Source organism: Myotis davidii, unplaced genomic scaffold (genome assembly GCF_000327345.1).
Source record: "Myotis davidii unplaced genomic scaffold, ASM32734v1 scaffold238, whole genome shotgun sequence".
NCBI lineage: Eukaryota > Metazoa > Chordata > Mammalia > Chiroptera > Vespertilionidae > Myotis > Myotis davidii.
The window spans coordinates 2,557,095-2,576,809 of record NW_006293779.1 but is presented as its reverse complement, the minus strand read 5'-3'; the positions used below and the strand labels follow the sequence as shown (position 1 = coordinate 2,576,809).

The following is a 19,715-nucleotide window of genomic DNA, read 5'->3' as shown; positions in this document are numbered from 1 at the left end:
CTCTCATCTGGACAGATAGCTTCTCTGTGTCTGTGCTGTGGTCCCCATGTGCTAGACACAGCACCAAAGAAGCAAAAAAGACAACTCCTTTCCCAAAGGGCTGACAGCATGAAGGGATGATGGAAAAGCACGTGGTGATGGAGAACAGCTCTCCGTCCAGCGTGGCCTCAAACTCCCTGTGACCTTGGGCAAGTCATCTCACCTCTCTGAGCCTGTCCCCTCACATCCCAAAGGAGAAGGTCCAGGGGGTGCTGACAGCAGCGCTGCAGCTCTGATGGGCTGTGATCCTACCTGACTCACTCCTGTATTCTGTTACTTCCCCTTTTGGATGGAAGGGAAAGCTTCGAAACAGCTTAATAGTTGAAGAATTTTGTCCTCGGCTATATTTCTTTAGGAAGTGGAATGTGGATTCAGGGTCCAGTTGCCTATTTCTTTTCAAGCTGAATGACTGGCTGCCTTAGGTCAGCTGTTAACAAAATGGGGTCAGAGTCATCATTCCATTCCACAGGCTTTCTGATTCTCCCTGTGAGCTGCCAGCTCCCCCTCATCACCCCCTTTATATGAGGAGAAACAAGGCCCCGAAGGGGTGAGGCTTGACTCCATACTAGAAAGATAATGGCAGTGTTTGTGAATGAACTTCCTAAGCACATGAATTGGTTCAATAACCTAGACTGGGATCTGGGCTTCAGTCTCCAATCCTAACCAACAGCTCTTCTTTACACTGGAGAGAGCAACTGCTTTCCTTTTTGACAAGTTGGCTCAAAAGGAAGGATGCAAAAAAAGAGGTGTCAAGACGTCTTGCTGTTCAGCTTGTGACCCCCAGAAGGTCAGGGGCCGGATAGTCTGCGCTGTCACCACCCCTCAGGGAGGGCCCCGGATGGGATTGGACCTGGTCTTTGGTCTTACTAAATGATGTCTTCTGTCACATGACCGAGGACCTCAGCAGATTCAGGTCAACTACTTACACCTGGGTCACATCACCATCCAGAGCCTGGGCATGAGGGGCTGGTTAGGATGACCTTTAGGAAACCTGATGAGGCAACACTCTCCACTGCCCATTTTCTCCTGAAAGGCAGGGTCCCCTGGCTTTCATCTCCTAGTGTTGATTTCTAGCTCTGATGTGTCCCTCGCCTGTGTGGCTCTTTAGAAAATGACTTCTTACAGACACAGGTACTTGCACACACACCTACATGAACCAGTCTGAGAGTCTATAACCCAGTGCCAAGCACAGAGCCCGGCCTATGGTTAAATGCTCAATGAACTTCTGTTGAATAAAGGTAGCCCAAAAGAATCTAAGCAAAACGTGAACTGGGGTGTTTGTAAATCCCTGAGCTTGTCAACACCAGGAGACAGCACCGCATCATGGTATTTGGACCATATCATACTGAACATCTCCCCCAACCTCCCACATAAATGCAATCCCACAGCAGCCCCAGCAGGCCCCCACTGACCCGACCTCACTTTGAACTGTCCCTCCCCTGGTTCCCTGTTGGAATCATTCCCACTGTTGGGATGCCTCCCCCACATACTTCTTCCCCTGCTGAAATCTACCCATCCTTCAAGGCCTCACTCCATGCCATCTCCTCTGTGTTGCCTCAGACTGACTCTGTGAGTCTGAAAGTCAGAATTGTTTTCTCTCTCCTTTGTCCTCTCAGCAGACTATGACCATGATATTATATTTTATTTGGGCTCTCTACCAGCCCTCGCAATAATATCATTGCCAGTGCATATCTCTGTCCAGCCCTGCCCTGCCCACCCCTTGCTAGGTGCCTCTGGGTCTCTCCCAAAGGCCCAATGCAGCCTTGCACACCGTGAATGTTTATGGAGGATGCCCAGCTAAGTGCAAAGGCTCTGATGCTCCCAGGGGCATCGCTTGCATTCAGCAAAACTGCCGACAGTCTGGGGCCGGCTGGTGGGAAGCACCTGCCAGGCCCAGCAGCTGCACGGGCGGGGCAGCATTGAGGCCCTGGGCCGAGGGGCGAGCCCGTCCTTACTTGGCATAGGCCTTCTCCAGCAGGCACGGCCAAAACTCTTGGTTGTTGAGAGGATGCACAAAGAGGTACTTCCTGTTCAGGACAGGCAGGCGATCATCAACCACCACTTCCGCCCACTGGCCACACTGCCAGAACTGGAAGAGAGATGAATATACAGCTCAATAGCATTGGGGTAAGGGAGCTCCTCAACCCGCAACCTGTGTCAGAAGATAACCACCATCACCACATGGTCTCCACAAGGCAAAAATAAACGCTATCCAGAACAAATCATGGACAGGGGATGTCATCTCCACTGGCAGATGGAGAAAATGAGTCACAGACCAAGTTAGTCAAGGAGAATACAGCATAGCAGAGAGGAAGGAGGCTTAGGTTCTAGCCTGACTTTGCTCCTAACTCTGGCCTCGTTTTGGCGAGTCCTTTGTGAGCTCCGAGCAGGACTCTCCTGGTGTAGCCGGGCACAGAAGGGCAGTGGGAAAGCAGATGCTGAATGACAAAGCAGAACGGCAGACACAGATGCTGTCATGGGGAAGGAGAGCCTGCAGGGAGCTGAAGGCTGGCGGGAGGAGGCCGGGCTGGGCAGGTGGAGAAGAGGAGGGAAAGGCATCCCAGATGGCAGGGACAGCGTGGGCGAAGGCCCAGGGGCCGCAGGATGAGCAGTGCACAGGAGGACTGAGCAGTTACCGCCTCGCTCTGGCCCTGCCATCAGAGCAGCAGAAATGACACCGGCTGGCGCTGCTACTGCTAAGAGCACAAATGAAGCAGATGTTCCTCTCCAAAACAGACTGCTTTAATCCTCCGCATTCAACTCTTAATGGTTCACCCAGGACATCGCCAAATGAGGAAAATCCATAACACAGCCGGCCTTTTGGAGTCTCTTCTCTGGTCTCTCCTGTGCTGGCTAAGCAGCAGGGCTTCTGGCTTCAGGCCTGAGCCTTGATGAAGGCAAGTCTCCGACAGGTGGGCTCAACATAAACCCGGGTGGATGCGATCTATCATCTGCGTGGCAATAACAGGAAGCCATCCACAGGGCCTTTCCACAGCTGGATGTCCCAGATGTCGGGCCTGAGAACGCACTTTCAAAGCAGAAATGGAGACCAAGATAGAGGTGCCAGTGGAGACAAATCAAAGATGTTTTCATGGTCACTAATGAACCCGGGCATTGCGGTCAGTTCTGGCACTGCTGTGGATTCGTGTCCCTATTGCAATGAAGATGCATCGGTGGGTGAAGTCGAGAGCCAGCAGGGATGTTATTAGAAGGAGATCGTGCAATGTGGCTGAAGCGCCAAGGAAAGCGAATCCCAGCTCTTAGAAGAGGGCCCTGGAAGGATAACCCAATCTGGATTTGGGTTTAATGGGAAAGCCAAGTGTGGTAGACAGTACCCAGACAGCAGAAATGTGCTTGAGTCCTGGTTTTGTCTTTAGTTATCTGAGCAACAGACATTGGGTAACACACTGAATTCTCTGTATCTCCGTGTCCTCATCTGTCAAATGGGGGTAAGAGTAAGAATTGCCTCCTGGGGCTGTAATTGGGATCAGATAAGACTGTGAAAGTGAGATCGCAATTTTGAAAGTGGAAACTGTTTTTCAATAACAGCCTTTCCACTCAGCACCTAAGACAGTGCCTGGAGCACAGTAAGTCATGCAGAACGAGTCCTGGCTTGAAGGAGCTCCTCTGGTTGTTTCCCCCTTAGAAGTCACCCTTACCCCATCTTCCCACACTGGTAATGTTGACCAACTTACTGCTGCTGTATCAGATATGATCATGCAGAGCGTGTCCTGCCTGGGCCTCAAGTTGTCCCTATCACTCAGCCAACACTTGCAGCCCTGAGGCAGTGCAGACACAGCTGAACCCTGCATCTTCTAGCTCATTCCTCAGTGGACTCCTTGGCCCAGCAGCATCAGCATTACCTGGGCACTTGTTAGAAGACCCAGGATGCAAATAACTGGACTTCAGGAGGAGACAACAGGATAAAGGAGGATGCCCAGAAAAAATGGAGGGAAATTTAGCTGAGCAAAAAAGGAGCAGGTCTTCAGAAAGAAAGGGTTTGCTGAATTCCAGTCAAGATTGACTTTAAAAAGGCATCATCTGGACATATTCCAGAGAAATTTCAGAACACCCAGGGGAGAAAGAGCCTCTTATTAACTTGTAGTCGGAAAGAACCAGTTACATACAAAGTAAGAGCATAGGTTAGCATTGGGTTTTTTCTTCTGCAACATAGGACTCTATAAGACAATGGAATAATGTTTATAGAGTCTTAAGGAAAGGGAATGTGATCCAAGAATTCAAAACCCAATTTCAATATCATTCTTAAGAAAGAGCAAATAAAATACACTTATGCCATCTGAGGAAATTATTCAAGGAACTATTCCTACCGAATGACGATGAAATGAGAACAAAAGTCTTCAATAAGAGGAAATGAAGGGTGAGAGAAACAATGGTGAGTGATAAGGTTTAAGTAAGGTTTAAATTGTATAAGAAACATCAAATAGTGAAAATGAAATTGATAATGAAGGGATGAGCAAGGATATAACAGGGAAATGTAAATAGCAGGAAGCTGGAATAGCAGGATGAATATCACATAAAGAGGAACCGAAGGCCCAAAGCATTACATGTGACAAAGAGGGATATATTTGTAAGCTTTATTTCACCAACCAGATAATAAGAATCTTCAGGCACTAATGAATATAGCAGGAAGAATAGAAAGCCAGAATATGTGAAAGCATAAGAGCAACTCTCCAAACTAACTTTGGGGAACTTCATCACCTCTTTTAGAATTTGACAAATCACACAGACAAAAAATAAGCCAAGATAAAAGAGATGATTATAGATTATATAATCTGCAAATGAAGCATTTACAAAAATGTGAAGGACTTGACCATAAATAAAACTTTAATAATTTCCCCAAACATAGAGATTTATGGACTATATTTTTACCATCACTTAATAAATCTAAAACTCTACAACCAAAAGATGACCTCCCTAAAAAATGTACTCAAAACTAAAAATATATTATATTAAAATTAATAAAAGTAAGATATTTTATATTGAAACCTATAGATAAAAATAAGATCTCAGAGGAAATTTTCTAGTCTCAAAGTTTTTATGATTAAAAAATGACTAAGAATATTAAATGTGAAGATTCAGAAAATTTCAAAAACACAATAAAATTAACCAAGAGAAAGTAAATGGGAATTAATGAAAATAACTAAAAGTAATTATATAAATCAAAGCCTTAATCAACTGGATCTGTTATGTATTTTACATTCAAACAAAAGATAACCAATGAATAACACCATTATTCAAATTATGTCAGATTAAAATATGTAAAGCTCAATGGGTTCACTTTAAAAAGTTAGTAAAACTCAAACATTTAAAAAAACACTAGACTCCAATTCTACATACTACATAGATGCAATAATTCTAATCAAATTTTTAACAAATGAAATCCAACAGTGTATTTAAAGAACAGAGCGCCAGGAAACTCTATAACCAAAATCCAGAGAAGGCAGGGTTTTGCTCTTGTCACTCTTGTTCAAAACTGTCAGGTACTAACTTAAGAGACAAGGCACAAGGGTAAATAGTTTCTATAAATATTAAAAGAAGAGACAAAATCATCTTTATTTGCAGAAAATATTAGATAACTAAAAAATCCAGAGTCTACTAAAGAAAAAGGTTAGAACAAATAAAGGAATATGGTCAGGTGGCTGGATAGAGTTTAATATCTAGTAAGGAGTGGCTTTTCTCTTTTCAGCAACATCTAGAAGTTAGAAATGAGGGGGAAAATCTCATTCACATGAGCTACAAACTGTAAAATATGTGAGACTACATTTACCAAGAAGGGTACAGCACCAATTGGAAAACAAAACCATAACATTTTATTGAAGGGTATAAAACTAGTTCTGAATAAATGGTAAGATAGACCATGTTTCTGGAATGAATCATTAACATAATAAAAGTGTAATTTTTCCAAATTAATACATAAATTTAATGCTGCTCCACTTCGCCTCACAATGGCTTTTCTTTTTAATTAGACACAATGATTTTAAAGTTCTCATTGAAGAATAAATGTGCAAGAATTAGCAAGATATTTCTGAGAAAAGAATAATGAATAATGAAGGTGAAATCATCCTACCAAATGTTACAACTTATTTCTAAAGCTACTGTGATAAAAATAACCAGATATGACACCAACTAGATATAGACAAAAGCTCGATGATGTACAGGGTTCTTGATCGAAGACTCCTTTTTTCTTTTGGTGATTGCATCTGCCTTTTAAAAAAATTACATGAGGGCTCACTTCACCCTCTCAGGAGCATGCCCATGCCTCTCCCTTCCTCCTCTTCTTCCCCCACAGGCACACATCTCCTAGCCTCTAAGGGACCCCAGGAGACTTGCCACCAGGGGAGCAATGGGCAGTGGCAGCTTGTCCTGGATTAACCCCCTGAACTTGTCCCCAACGCCCCTTTTCTCTGATTTCTCAGTGAGCCAAAGCAGCCCCACCTAGGATCTCTCCTGTTGCTTCTTGTATCCTAAGCCCTTCCTTGTTTCACTGTCCTCAGCTTTAATAAATGTGCTCTCAAAAGTAAATGAATAAATAATACAAAAATAAAAACAATTTACATGAGAACATTTTTACTCTCATCTTTCCCAAGTGTTGTCAGATCATGAGCTCACATCCTTTCTTGGAGCTATGCAGTGTAACTAACACATAAGTTAGTGCCTGTTCCATCTCAGGATGCCAAGACAAGAGAATATTCAAGACAGTCATTCCCTGTGCTCAGAGAAAACCATGTGGGAGCACCCCAGCAGCGCACGTACCCAGAAACAGAAAATGCCTGCATACTGGTGGGAAAAGCTTTGGTTCATCAGGATCTTCTGCAGATGCTGTGGGTTCTGTGTCAAGGAGCCCAGTGCTGCCAGGAACCAGCAGTCTCCTGTGAGGGGACACACACCAAGTGTGAGAGGCCTACTGGAAGCCCCACCTCATGCATTTCGCAGGTCTTTGTTACCAGAGCCCACATATGTCCTTCTGAATAATGCATTTTTTTTTCTATCTGAGAGAGAATTGAAGGAAGGATTCACTAGGGCCAGTTCTAAGTAAGACAGAGGAGGAGCTGGTGGTGATGATAACGATGGAGGTGATGGTGGGGGTGATTGATGGTACAGGTGATGGCAGGGGTGATTGATGTGGAGGTGATGGTGAGGGAGTCTGTGGAGGTGAGGTGGGGGGGATTGATTGTGGCGGGGATGGTGAGGGTGTCTGATAGTGGAGGTGATGGTGAGGGAGTCTGTGGAGGTGAGGTGGGGGGGATTGATTGTGGCGGGGATGGTGAGGGTGTCTGATAGTGGAGGTGATGGTGAGGGAGTCTGTGGAGGTGAGGTGGGGGGGATTGATTGTGGCGGGGATGGTGAGGGTGTCTGATAGTGGAGGTGATGGTGAGGGAGTCTGTGGAGGTGAGGTGGGGGGGATTGATTGTGGCGGGGATGGTGAGGGTGTCTGATAGTGGAGGTGATGGTGAGGGAGTCTGTGGAGGTGAGGTGGGGGGGATTGATTGTGGCGGGGATGGTGAGGGTGTCTGATAGTGGAGGTGATGGTGAGGGAGTCTGTGGAGGTGAGGTGGGGGGGATTGATTGTGGCGGGGATGGTGAGGGTGTCTGATAGTGGAGGTGATGGTGAGGGAGTCTGTGGAGGTGAGGTGGGGGTGATTAATGTGGAGGTGATGGTGGGGGTGATTGATTGTGGAGGTGATGGTGAGGGTGTCTGTGGAGGTGAGGTGGGGGTGATTGATGGTGGAGGTGTTGGTGGAAGTGATGGTGGTTTGAGGGAGGTCAGAAGAGCTCCAGCCAGGCTTTGGCAGGGCTGGTGGGCCAACTTGTCTTCTGATTCTCATTTTGCCAGAGGTGCTCAGAACTAAAGTGACAGTGTCTTCTGTTGTCAGCAAATAGATTTGTGCTTTTCTTTGTTAATACTTGCTCAGCCTCTCCCTGTGTCAGGACCCCTCTAGCCCACACAGGGGTTCTCTCCTCTTCCCCCTTGCGGGCAATGAGGCCTTGAGTTTCTCCTTGGAGGCCACTGTGAGCCCTTTGAGCATGAGCATCATCCCCTTCTTTATCTTCAGCGCTATCAATTATTCGAATGCCATCTGTGTCAGGCACAGAAACGCCCTCAGCGAGGTCCCATCTTCACGTAGGGGAAGCTCTAACTGGAGGAATATTAGCTGCTGGGGGCTCTTCCCAACACTGAAACACAGGCTTCTATCCACTTAGCCCGAGACACTGTGATTCCATCAGGGGAAGTCCAGGTGCAGGCACAACTTGTAGGCGGGCATTTTAAGGATATAGAGTCTGTTCTTAGAGAGTCTGATTGTGCTGTCTCCTAATTCCCTGTCCACATTCCTCTCTCAGCCTGGGCTTCTGGCTCAGGGATTTCTCTCAGCCATTCCTGGTCCTGCCCAGTGGCCTTCTTCAAGGCAAGCCCTCTTAGCAACAACTTTGATCCATGGCTGTCTGGCGGGTGGGAAGGAGTCAAACAGCCTCGGATTCAAACCCAACTCTGTCACTTATTGTTTATGTGACATGAAAGACATGATTTCACCTCTTGGACCCTTTGGTTTTGCATATATGTATAGAGTGGGGATGTTACCGGGTGTAAAGGAAACAGCACATGCACAGTATCTAGCACAGCACTGCAAAAGCTCAATGAACACTTGCTTCCCTTTCTCGGTCTCTCTCTCCTTCCCATCTTCTGGATGCGTCTCTCCACCCAGTGCTCACACTAAATCCTGTGCCCATTTTCTCCCTTTCTTTGATAATGCCTCACCGCAATGGCCCTGCACACCCATGGCTGAGCTGACGTGCAGGCTGCAGGCTGGACATGGGCTGTCCGTCTCCAGTAGCACTGAGGGGCCGGCCTCCCCTCTTAGCAGCTGAGACAGAGTTCTGAGGGTCTCCACACCTCCCTATCCAGAAGCTGACTTTGAGCAGCCTGCCCTGATCCACAGCCGGAAGAGAAGACGGTGCGTTCTTACCTGCCTCCCCTTGCTGGATGTCAAATCTGCTCGCACCTTCCAGGATGAAATGAGGCTCTGCTTTACCCATCAATAAATCCTTAGGAAAGAGGGAGAAAAGCCATGAGCATCTTTCATCCCTCTATGTCCCAGAGTGGTACCCAAGACATCACTCACTTTGTCTTTGAGAAGTAGAGGTTAATTCTTAAATAGGTGCTTAAAAGTTCCCCTCATTCTTCAGGTTTTATTGCTATCAGGAAGGCAGCCGTCACCAGGGTGTATATGTAACTGTGAGACAGGCAATAAATACCTAAGCAACTGCATGAGGAGATAACATCAATAAGGTCTCAGGATCCCCGCATCAGGTATTCAGCCATCCTGGTCCTAACAGGCAGTGTTTTATGAAGAGGTTATAAATGAGAGAAAAAAAGAATCGGATACATTTATTAGAGGAAACTTTTATAAACATAATAAAACTTTCTCGTGTGAAATGTTGTCTCTTAGAAGTCAGCTTGGGCCTTCTGGGCTTCAGGTTCAAGTGCAACCACGTGCTGTTCAGGATGCAGGATGTGCACTACTCAGATCTTTGTTGGCTCCCTGACTGATTCTAGAAGATCCAGGCCCCTCATCCCAGGTGCTGTTACTCAGAGCCTAGTTCTTCCCCAACCTCCAATACACACAGCACCTGCTGGCTACAGAGAGAGTGGCTGGAGGATTCGGCAGTGCTGCGATGTCTGGGAGAATTTTGGGAACTCGCAGCAGACATGATGGTGAGAGTTCCTGAAGGGCTCCCTGGGTCCTTGGGGAAAACAGTAGGTAAAGGTCTGGCTCCTGTCCCGGCCCCACCAGCCTGTAGGTTTGCCCCTGCTAGGAGTGGATGGGACTACCCTCTGCATCCTCTCCCCGCAGCTCTGGGAGTTCCATCGCACACGTTTGCGGAATTTGCTAACTGTGCCTGTATCATTTCTTTTCACATTGACAAATAAGTCCCCAGAGAACAGGGCTGCAAAGTGGAAATAGATTCATTTGCTCAACAGCCATGCATGTGCGGAGTCCCTGCCTTGTGAGACCTGCCAGCCCTGTGTAAGCTACATTTCCTGGTGGAGCCGCCAAGGGGCAAGCAAAGGTATGCATGTCTGCAAACATGGAGGCCCCGCAGGCGTGTCAGGGGCCATGACTCACTGCACCTCCTCCTGCCGCCTGTCCACAAGTAACCAGCCCTCTCAGATGGCAAGAGGGGCACTGGGGCCCAGGCCCTGGGGTGGAGTCGCCACGCCCAACCCTCTGCTGCCCCCAGGGCTGGGCAGAACGTGGGGGTCTCTCCTATCACAAGCAAGCAGGGCAGAGGTCTCTGCAGAGGCACGGAGGGAACGACTCTTCCAGTTTCAAAGCAACTGGGGGCACTTCATGGATTTTACCTGTCCCCGCTCCTGCTGGAAAGGAAGTGGGGCCCCAGTGGAGGCCCGCTGCCAGGGAGCAGACGTTTAGACCTCCACTCATGGGAGCTGGGGAAGAGGAACAATGGGGCTCCTGGACCAGGAACAAAGACAATGGTGCTCAGCTTTCTGACCCACCCCCAGTGCGCCTCTTCCTCACTGGTTCTCCTGGTCCCCCCCAGTGATCAGCAGAGGGGGGGGTGTGTGTGCTTGAGAGTCGGGTCAGACACACCTGGTGTGGAATCCTGCTCTGTGTTGCTCTCTGGTGGCCCTGAGCAACTTCCCTTCCTTTGCGGAGCCTCCGTTTCCTCGTGTGCAAAATGGGAGACTCCAATGATAAGGTGACCCAGGCACCGGCTGCCATTATCAGCCCTTCCGGAGGGCCAGGCGCTTTGTCCACGGGGTGCCTCCCAGCGGCCTGGCAAAGCAAGAGCCCTTCCCTTTTCCACACGAGGAAGGAAGCGAAATACTTAGCACAGCGCCTGGCAGGGTATATGTTCAATAAATATTGATTCCCTCCGTCTGCAGTATTTGCAAACTTTGAAAAGCCATATTCATAGACAAACCCAGAACCTCAAATCCATTCATTATTAAACAACACAGAATAAAAGCATGAATTAAGTAGTCGACTCACAGATGTTAGGAAGAAAAAGACAAAAAGAGCCTGGCAAAATAGGAGGAAAGAAGTGATAAAAGGGCACAATTAGTGAATTATAAAACAGAGAAATCAATAGTGCAAGTAAATTGTTCCTTTTGGGCAAGAAGGCTTACATAGATCCAACCTTTGGCAAATGTGGTAGAGAAACCCAAATAAAAGTAGCAAAAATTGGGTTTTAGCAATTTAAAACATGAATTAAGATTCTATACTAATCCATTTAAAAGTACTAATGATTTTCTGATGAAAATGAACATTGCCCCAAATTATTCAAGTTAGTATATAACCCAAGAAGATCAATAACCTTGGAATAGTATTTTTAAATGACCCCAGAACATCTCCCCACCATCGCTGTAAAGGCTGCTAAGTACACATGATTTTCCTGCCAAGTTGTCTCAAACTTTCACAGACTAGACAATTCCAGTGTCACTTACGGTTTCATTGTTTTAAAAAAAAGGTTGGGAGAAGAATCCTGCCACCATTTATTCTAAAAAGCCAGCACAGCCTGGAGGCCCAACCCAACCTGAGAGAGAGAGAGAGGAGAGAGAGAGAGAGAGAGGAGAGAGAAAGAGAGAGAGAGAGAACACAGAAGCACACATACACCAGGCTGATTAAACTCATAGAAACACATGAAATAAGATACCCAGCCAATGAATCTACCATAAATGACAAGACTAACCCACCCTCAAGTAGGGTTTTCCATAGAAATTTGCCAGGGTGGTTTCATATCAGGATATCCAATGATGGAAAAAAGTATTTACAGGGGCCAAAGAGGAGACAATTTATATCCTTCCATGAAGGCATTTGATAAATGCACAAGTTTCTCTGATTTGCCCAAGTAATAAAAATAAAAACTAAAAAACCAAAATTTTAGCTAATTATGAACAGAAAGATATTTTAATGTGATAAAAACTAAATGGCAATTATTTCCAATAAAAAGTCCATAGTCAACATCAATCAACTTGGGGCACATGACCAGCATCTAAGTCCCCTGACCTCTGAGCTGTCTGTTCCTTCCCCACCCTGGGCTTCCATGGGTGCTGGAGGGTCTCAAAGGTAGAAAGAGGCAAAAGTAGACTAAGAAGTGTTCTCATCTGCTGGGCTGACCTCCTGGGACAAGGCCCCCAGAGAAAATGGGTAAAGATGGCTGGGAGGATGGTAAGGCGCTGGCTCCGGGCAGTCCCCCTGTCTCCAGCTGGACCAGGAGCACAGGCAGTGAAGTCACTGGCAAGGATCAGAGCATCCACCCCGGGCGTGACTCAATCACCACGGGCTCGTGGGCGTGGGGACCACTAGGTCCCCTCTCCTACAGCTTGGATTCAGCAGGTCACCCAGAGGCAGAGCCCAGGATTGACAGCTCCTTGGGTGAGTCCCGCGAGGCCGAGCGAGCAGGTGCAGAGAAGCAGAGATTTGTTCCAGGGCCCACAGGAAGCAGCTGGGGTTGGGCAATCTGCCTCCCTGGTGCCTGGCTCTTCCCCAGGGACCACACCAGCAGGCAGGGGCTTCATGATTGGTGTTTCCTGATTCTGTGAGGCAGACTGGCCTTTGGAGGGCACCGGAACACCCATTTGTGCAGAAGAAAACTGCCATGGTTGACTTTCTGTGTCAGCTTGACTGGGTCACAGGTACTTGGCTAAACCCCATTTCTAGGTGGATCTGGAAGAGTGTTTCCAGGTGACATTAGCATGTGAATCAGTGTGGATGAGCCTCACCCAATCCGGAGAAAAATAAAACAAAAGGCAGAGGAAGGGAGAACTGCCCTTCTCTGCCTGACTGCTGAGCTGGCACATTGGCGTTCTCCTGCCCTTGGATGGGGAATTACACCATCTGCTGCCTGGTTCTCAGGCCTTGCCTCTCAGACTGAACTACGGCACTGGCTTCGCTGGGTCTCCAGCTGGCAGATGGCAGAGTGTGGGACTTCTCAGCCTCCGTGACCACATGAGCCAATTTCTCAGCGTAAATCTACCAATAGGGAATATGGATATATTTCCTCTTAGTTATATGCTACAGGATATACATTAGTTCTGAATTGTGGCGCTTGTTCTCAATGCAAAGTGTGGGGCACCCCCTGTTCCATTAGGGATGCCAGAAACTCACAGAACGCAAAAGTCCCTGGAGTTTGAGAAACTCCCCTCCCTGGAGCAGCACCAAAGCCACACTCTCCCGCATCGTTTCTGGTGGGGTCTCTTCCAATGGGACATCCCTGGGCCTATTTTCGACAGTGATTCCTGCATTCTTTTCAAAGGCTGCTCAGGCACATCCCCAGACGGTGTGCTGCTCTCACACGAGGGAACGCCAGGCTTAGCATACCGGCATTTAGACACAGGCGCTTTCAGAGGGTGGCCAGAGGTCAAGCCGGGCCTGGTGGCAGCGTCACTCCCTCTTCTATTTTCTCTTGGAAGATTGGCTTTATTGGCATCAAAGTCCTTCCGCTCAATGGCAACTGTCTGTTGGCATGTTTACTTTCTCTCACCTTCTGTTACGTGTTGCTTTTACAACTTACACTCATATCTCCACTTTATGGAAGAACTCATTTTGGTCCCAAGGTGAATTGTTCCTAGTGCAGGATCCTTTCAGAAGCTCTGCTCTGGTTCCCGGGAAGAAGAAAGTTGCTGCCTGGGCAGGCAGTGCTGCATTCTGGGCTGGCCATGGGCCAGAATCCACAGTGGGGCTGGGTGTTGCGCTCCGAGCGCCCATCACTGTGGTTTGGGCCCATAGCCCATTCTTCAGTTGAGAAGTGAAATGTTTTTCACTAAAGAATGGGGATAGTGGTGAAATTTTAATCCCTCAACCTGACATGCACTGGTGACTCTGCTGTGCTCTCCAATAAGGTATATTAAATTAAATTCACTTCAACAGAATAAAACGAAAACTTCAGAACTTCAGTCACACAACCCACATTCCAAGTGCTGAACAGCCACATGTGACCAGTGGCTGCCGTAATGAACGGCACAGAATGAACCTTCCCATCCTCACAGAAAGTTCTATTGGGCAGTGCCGACCTACTGAACAGGGTTGGTAACGTTGACTCACGGGGCTACCGTGGCAATGAAATAAAATGTGATATGTAAAGTGTTTAGATTAATATGTAGCACATGTACAAACTTGATAAATGGGATTTTTTTATTATTATCCATGAAATAAAGAAGAACAAAGGAGACAAAGTAAGACACATGGAAAGCTCTGGGAAGTACTATATGGCCAGTTGCGATAAGAAACACAAAGATAGCTGACATATTCACATATACATTTTAAAAGAAGTGCTGGAATGGAAAAGATGAGCCCCTGGTAGAAGAGGAATGGGAATAGACTGCACTTGGCCCCTGGTGCCTCTATCCTGGGTTCCTGGAATGATTCTTTTTTTTTACATATTCACATATACATTTTAAAAGAAGTGCTAGAATGGAAAAGATGAGCCCCTGGTAGAAGAATGGGAATAGACTGCACTTGGCCCCTGGTGCCTCTATCCTGGGTTCCTGGAATGATTCTTTTTTTTTTTTAATCTTTATTGTTGAAAGTATTACATATGTCCCCTTTATCCCCCACTGACCCCTTCTAACCAGCCTCCACTCCCGCCCAGGCCTTTGCCACCCTATTGTCTGTGTTCCCTGGCATGATTCTGTGTAAGTTATTTCACTTTTGTTTGCCTACGTTTCTCCTTGACCCCCAAAGACATCACAAGTTGAGATACTGCTGGAATTAAGAGGACGAGAAATTCTCAACCCTTTCTAAATAGATGTTATAAATTCTTAAACACTATAAATGTGGTCTCACATCTATTCCCAGCACCGCATGAAAAAAGGAAACACCTTCAAAAAGAATCTCAGCCTCTGAAAATAACCCAGACAAAACAATATTTAACCCTTCCAAATGTTAAACAGAGTTCCCTGGTCAGCCCTCCTTAGGAGGGGAAGGCCTGAAGAAGAGAGTCATTGTAGGGACTTGTTGCTGCTGGCTGGGAAGATGGGTCCTAGAAGGCTGGAGCACCCCATCTTGCTTTAAGCAGATCCAAGCCCCCACCTGATACCCACTAATCTCCCCCTTCCCTGAGGCTTCAAGTCTGTCCTGAGTTGGCACCCCCAGAGCTCCGTGTCTTGTTCTGTGTCACCAGAAAATGCCCTTTTGTGACATTACTGAAAGTGCTGGGTAGAGTGCATGGCATTTAATATGTGCTCAGTTATACTTGCTGATGTTATCATTGTTAGCTTACTAGACACGATAGCATTGTCCCTTGTTTTAGGTTCCACTGGCTGCTTTTGGAAGCACAAACAGAAGCTTTGAGCACCAGGGCACTCACAGTGACCGTGACCTGGGCCTTTGTCATCAACAGTGGCCCTGATGAGATTATGAAAACCTTAAGTTGGCTGAGCAATGTCCTCTGGAGCCTCACGCCCTGAAACTGAGATGGTTCTGGAAAAACCAGCAAGGCTCTCCTTGCTGCAAGGTGGAGTTAGTGGCCATCTGCTGGGGTGGGGGACTCAGAGGACTTGGAATGTTGCCCTGAAATAGCTTCCTAATGTTCCCGCTGATGTCTAAAATTCCTTTGTAGGTGATCAGGTCTTTGCAAGATTGAAAATACAAATAAAAGTGAGAGGGGTGAGCCAATTATTTAAATTCATCCTATTGTACAAGTGGCTGACATGGTAGCTTCCCTTTGAGTAAACTCTAACCGATAAAAAGGAACAGGAGATAAAGACAGTCATACCTAAAGAGAATAAAGAGTGATGACAGGCTCCATTATGGAGACGGAAGAGACCTCAGAGACACTCGTCACACCTATGTCTTCTCATTTTCCAGGTGAGAATACTGAGGCAGGTCATCTAGTGATGGGCTCAGTGTTAGGGCTGGGTTAGAACTCAGGGGTCCTGAGGGGCCATGGGAGGGGCCATGGTGGGCTGGCTCAGAGGGCCCAGGAGGTGGGTGTGTGCCTGGGGGGCTCACTCACCTTTGGGCGCTCCCATTGCAGCCTGGAGAGGTGTTTTCCCTGGAGCAGCAACGGGCCTATGGAAGAAATCTCGGCAGGGAAGGTCTCATCCTCAAACAGGAGGCCTCTGCGTAGGCAACGATCCCGCAGGGTCTTAAAGTCCTGGCCCTTGAACTTGATGACGGGCATCTGGGATAGAGGCTCCAGAGTGTGTGCCATGACTCTCCTTAGAAGACCTCCAGCGTCTTTTCCTTTGGGTGAGAAAAAAAGATAGTTTTAGAGATGAGCTGTCAAATCCTTCACATCATCGGATGTGAGCCCTGAAAGGACACTCAGATGTCCGCCCCCCACCCCCTTACAAGTGAGGGGACTGAGACCCAGATCAGTGCTGTCCCTGGTGACACAGCCAGCTGGTAGACGAGCCCAGACTGGAATCAGTCATCCCTCCTCTAGGTTCCATTTCAATCCGCTGTACCGAACAGCTTCTCAGTATGCTCTCTGTGCACCAGAGACTACGGGGGTATTTGCACATTAATGAATATTTATTGAGTACTGACCTTGTGCCAAGCGCTTTCTGAGAGCTGGCAATCCAAAGAAAATACAACATGATCTTTATCCTCCAGGCGCTCATTATCAAGTGGGAAAGATAGATTAGACATTTCAACAACAATATTCAACATTCTATCATTCAACAGAAACTGTCTGTCTAATTAAAAATGTGTGCAAAGTCCTGTGGACATAAAGGAGCTATGAACTACCAAGGAGAGTCTGGGATGACTCTCCAACAGGCGGCGACCTTTGAATTGGGCCTTGAAGGAAGGAGAATTTGCCAGGTGGAGAAATGGCAGGTAGTAAAAAAAAAAAAAGTCCCTCTAGGGGCCCTGAGTAGCAAGTGCAAGGAGGCTCAGGAGTTGGGTTAGAAAGGTCATGAGTGTTAGAGGAAATGGGAAGGGCTGGAGGGGTCATTGGGGTGGGGGCTGGGGATAGGGAGTGTTGGCAGAGATGGTCAGGAAGGTAGGTGGGTGCTAGCACACACAGACCCAGGGAAAGTTTCTGCATCTGCAAATCCACATCTGTAAGCAGAGAGGAGGGAAGGACTGAAGAAAGAGGTTGGCCACTCATCTGGTAATGAATAGACTTTTTAAAGGGAAATTTACAGGAGGCATGTGTTGGGTGGCTGCAAGGCCAATTGGATCCTTGTGCCCCTTGGCGGGCACCAAAGAAGAATATAGAGTAAAAGGGGGACAGTCACAGGGACCATATGAGGTTTCTACCAGGTACTGGAAATTACATGCTTGACCAGGTCAGGACCACAACCAGCTCCAGGAACCAGCACATAGCAGGAGGCAGTGGAGCGGGGCTGATGTGTATTAGAGTGAACTATGACCAGATAGTCTCGCAGGGAGGTTTGTGGAAAGCAACCTCCCTTTGGCCCGGACCCAGCTTGTGGGACAGGAAGTGGTCACGGCATGGAACAGCAGACCCTCCCCACAGCTGAAAGGCTGGACTGGGAAATGCCTTCTACCTCACCAGCACCGCGGGGCCATGGAAGAGGTGGGTTGTGATCAGATCTACACATAGAATTGTGGAGCAAGTTGGAGTTCATGTGGGGGGTAGGTAGGGATGGAGATAGGGTGGAGTCCAGGTGGCTGCTGCATTTGTCCATGGGAGAGAGTGTTCAAGGGTTAATAGTGAAAATGGTAGAGAAACAGGTTCCAGAGGGAAGGGGGAGGGAGGAACAAGAAAAGGCAGGTGGTGAGCATTCAAATGGGTTTTGAAGTTTGCTTCCTGTGCTCACCACCTGTTCTGCAACACTGAGTTAGACTCAAGACTGTGAACTTGTTTCCCACCAGGACGAATTGATAACACCAACCTCCCAAGGCTTGTGGTGGTATTAAATGAGGTTTGACCTAACATACCAAGCAGAGTGACTGGCACTCAATAAATGGTGGTAACCTAATTTCCCTATAGAGATATCATGGAAGCCTGTTTTTTTTGTTTGTTTGTTTTTTGTTTATTTGTTCAGGAGGCTACAGAGGTATAACTGATGTCATTTACGAAAATAGGCATCATTTCCTCAGTCAGCGAGGCAAGCTGACTTCCATCTGAATCCTGAATCCACACTTACTAGTTATGGAGCTTGGAAAACCTCCTTCGCCCCAAAAGCTGTGCTTTTTACGTTTTTTGACCAGCGTCTGTCTAGGTAGCACAAAAGCCCCAAGGTCCACATGTCCTATCCATCCCCACTGCACAGTGAAAAGGAATCGGGTGATGCTGAAGCACGAGAGAGAAACATAAACAACTCATAGAAAAAAATTGCAAACTTAAAATAATAGCAATTTCCTTATAGTAACTTATAATAATAGTATGTTACAAATTATTTAAAACACAAATTCATAGGTACTGTGAAGTGGTACAGTACCTACATTTTTGGAGGGTATTATACACACAATTTCTAGCACAAATGAGGTAAGAATTTACATTTGAACTATTAGGATGAACCACACGAAACTGTCATTTTTGTAGGTCAAGAAGGGTTGACTGGAGTCAGTTTCATATGGTTTAACCCAGTGGTCGGCAAACAGCGGCTCGCGAGCCACATGTGGCTCTTTGGCCCCTTGAATGTGGCTCTTCTGAAGCCGTAGGAGCACCCTAATTAAGTTAATAACAATGTATCTACCTATATCTGCGACCCTTTAATACAGTTCCTCATGTTGTGGTGGCCCCCAATTTCATTGTTACAAATTGAACATAATTAAAGCATAGTGATTAATCACAAAAACAATATGTAATTATATATGTGTTTTCCGATGGTCTTAGGCGACCCCTGTGAAAGGGTCGTTCAACCCCCAAAGGGGTCGCAACCCACAGGGTGAGAACCGCTGCTCTATAGGGTTTAGAGAAGAGCCCACAACCAATAATATAAATAGCCGTAAAGCTGAAATATCATGTAAGAGCAAGTAAACAGCAATAGGTTTGAGTGTAAATTCAAGACAAAGGCAGTGACGCCTGACTGGAGAGTTGTGAAAATTATGGGTCTTCAAGCTCTGCACATGCCTGGCGACCGTGGAACTGATACAGCATCACCAAGCCACCCACCTCTCGGTAAAATATTGGATTAGAGTATGCGATAAACTCTAGCAATGAGCTCATTTTCCTTTATGAAAACCAAATGGTAGTTCCCCTTAATGACGCAATTACGGAACGGTTACTAAGCAGCCTTTAATTGTCTACAAAATGAGTCGAAATAATTTGGCTTGACTTCTCCATCAGAATCTTGCAAAGGCTCTGCATCTGTCGGCCAGTTCCCGGGGCCGCCCGCAGGGCCCTGACTGCCTGCTGACTTTGGGAACTGGTTGGCTTTAGGAATCCCGTTTTAAGACTCACTTTCCTCAGTTGTAAAGTGGCGATGGTGATAATATGCAGTGCCTAAAGTCGCGAGACTCAGATGAAACCGTGCTCGTCGAATACTTAGCACTGTGACGTGTAAATAGATAGTGGTCACTACATGATGGTTATTAGTATGACTATCACCATTTTGACCACAAAGGGAAGGTGCAGAAGCCCCACCCATCTAACATGAGGCCTTGCTCTTATGAAGGACAGGCTGGGCTCAGAGGGGTCTGCAGGGGTGAGAGCCAGGGCCGAGGGATGGCATCCACTGAGCGCCCAGGTGGAAGGAGAAGGGTCCTGGGGTG

The 19,715-nt window shown here is 47.1% G+C and overlaps 1 protein-coding gene across 1 annotated transcript in view; it reads right to left on the bottom strand.

Annotated features, from left to right (window-relative positions):
• CAPN13 (calpain 13) overlaps positions 1-19,715 on the bottom strand; it is a 68,965-nt gene that overhangs the window by 34,884 nt on the left and 14,366 nt on the right. Inside the window, 4 exon segments of the mRNA XM_015566345.1 lie at positions 1,995-2,128; positions 6,814-6,929; positions 9,024-9,102; positions 16,039-16,268. Coding sequence (XP_015421831.1) covers positions 1,995-2,128; positions 6,814-6,929; positions 9,024-9,102; positions 16,039-16,236 — 527 coding nt within the window. The 5' untranslated portion in view covers positions 16,237-16,268.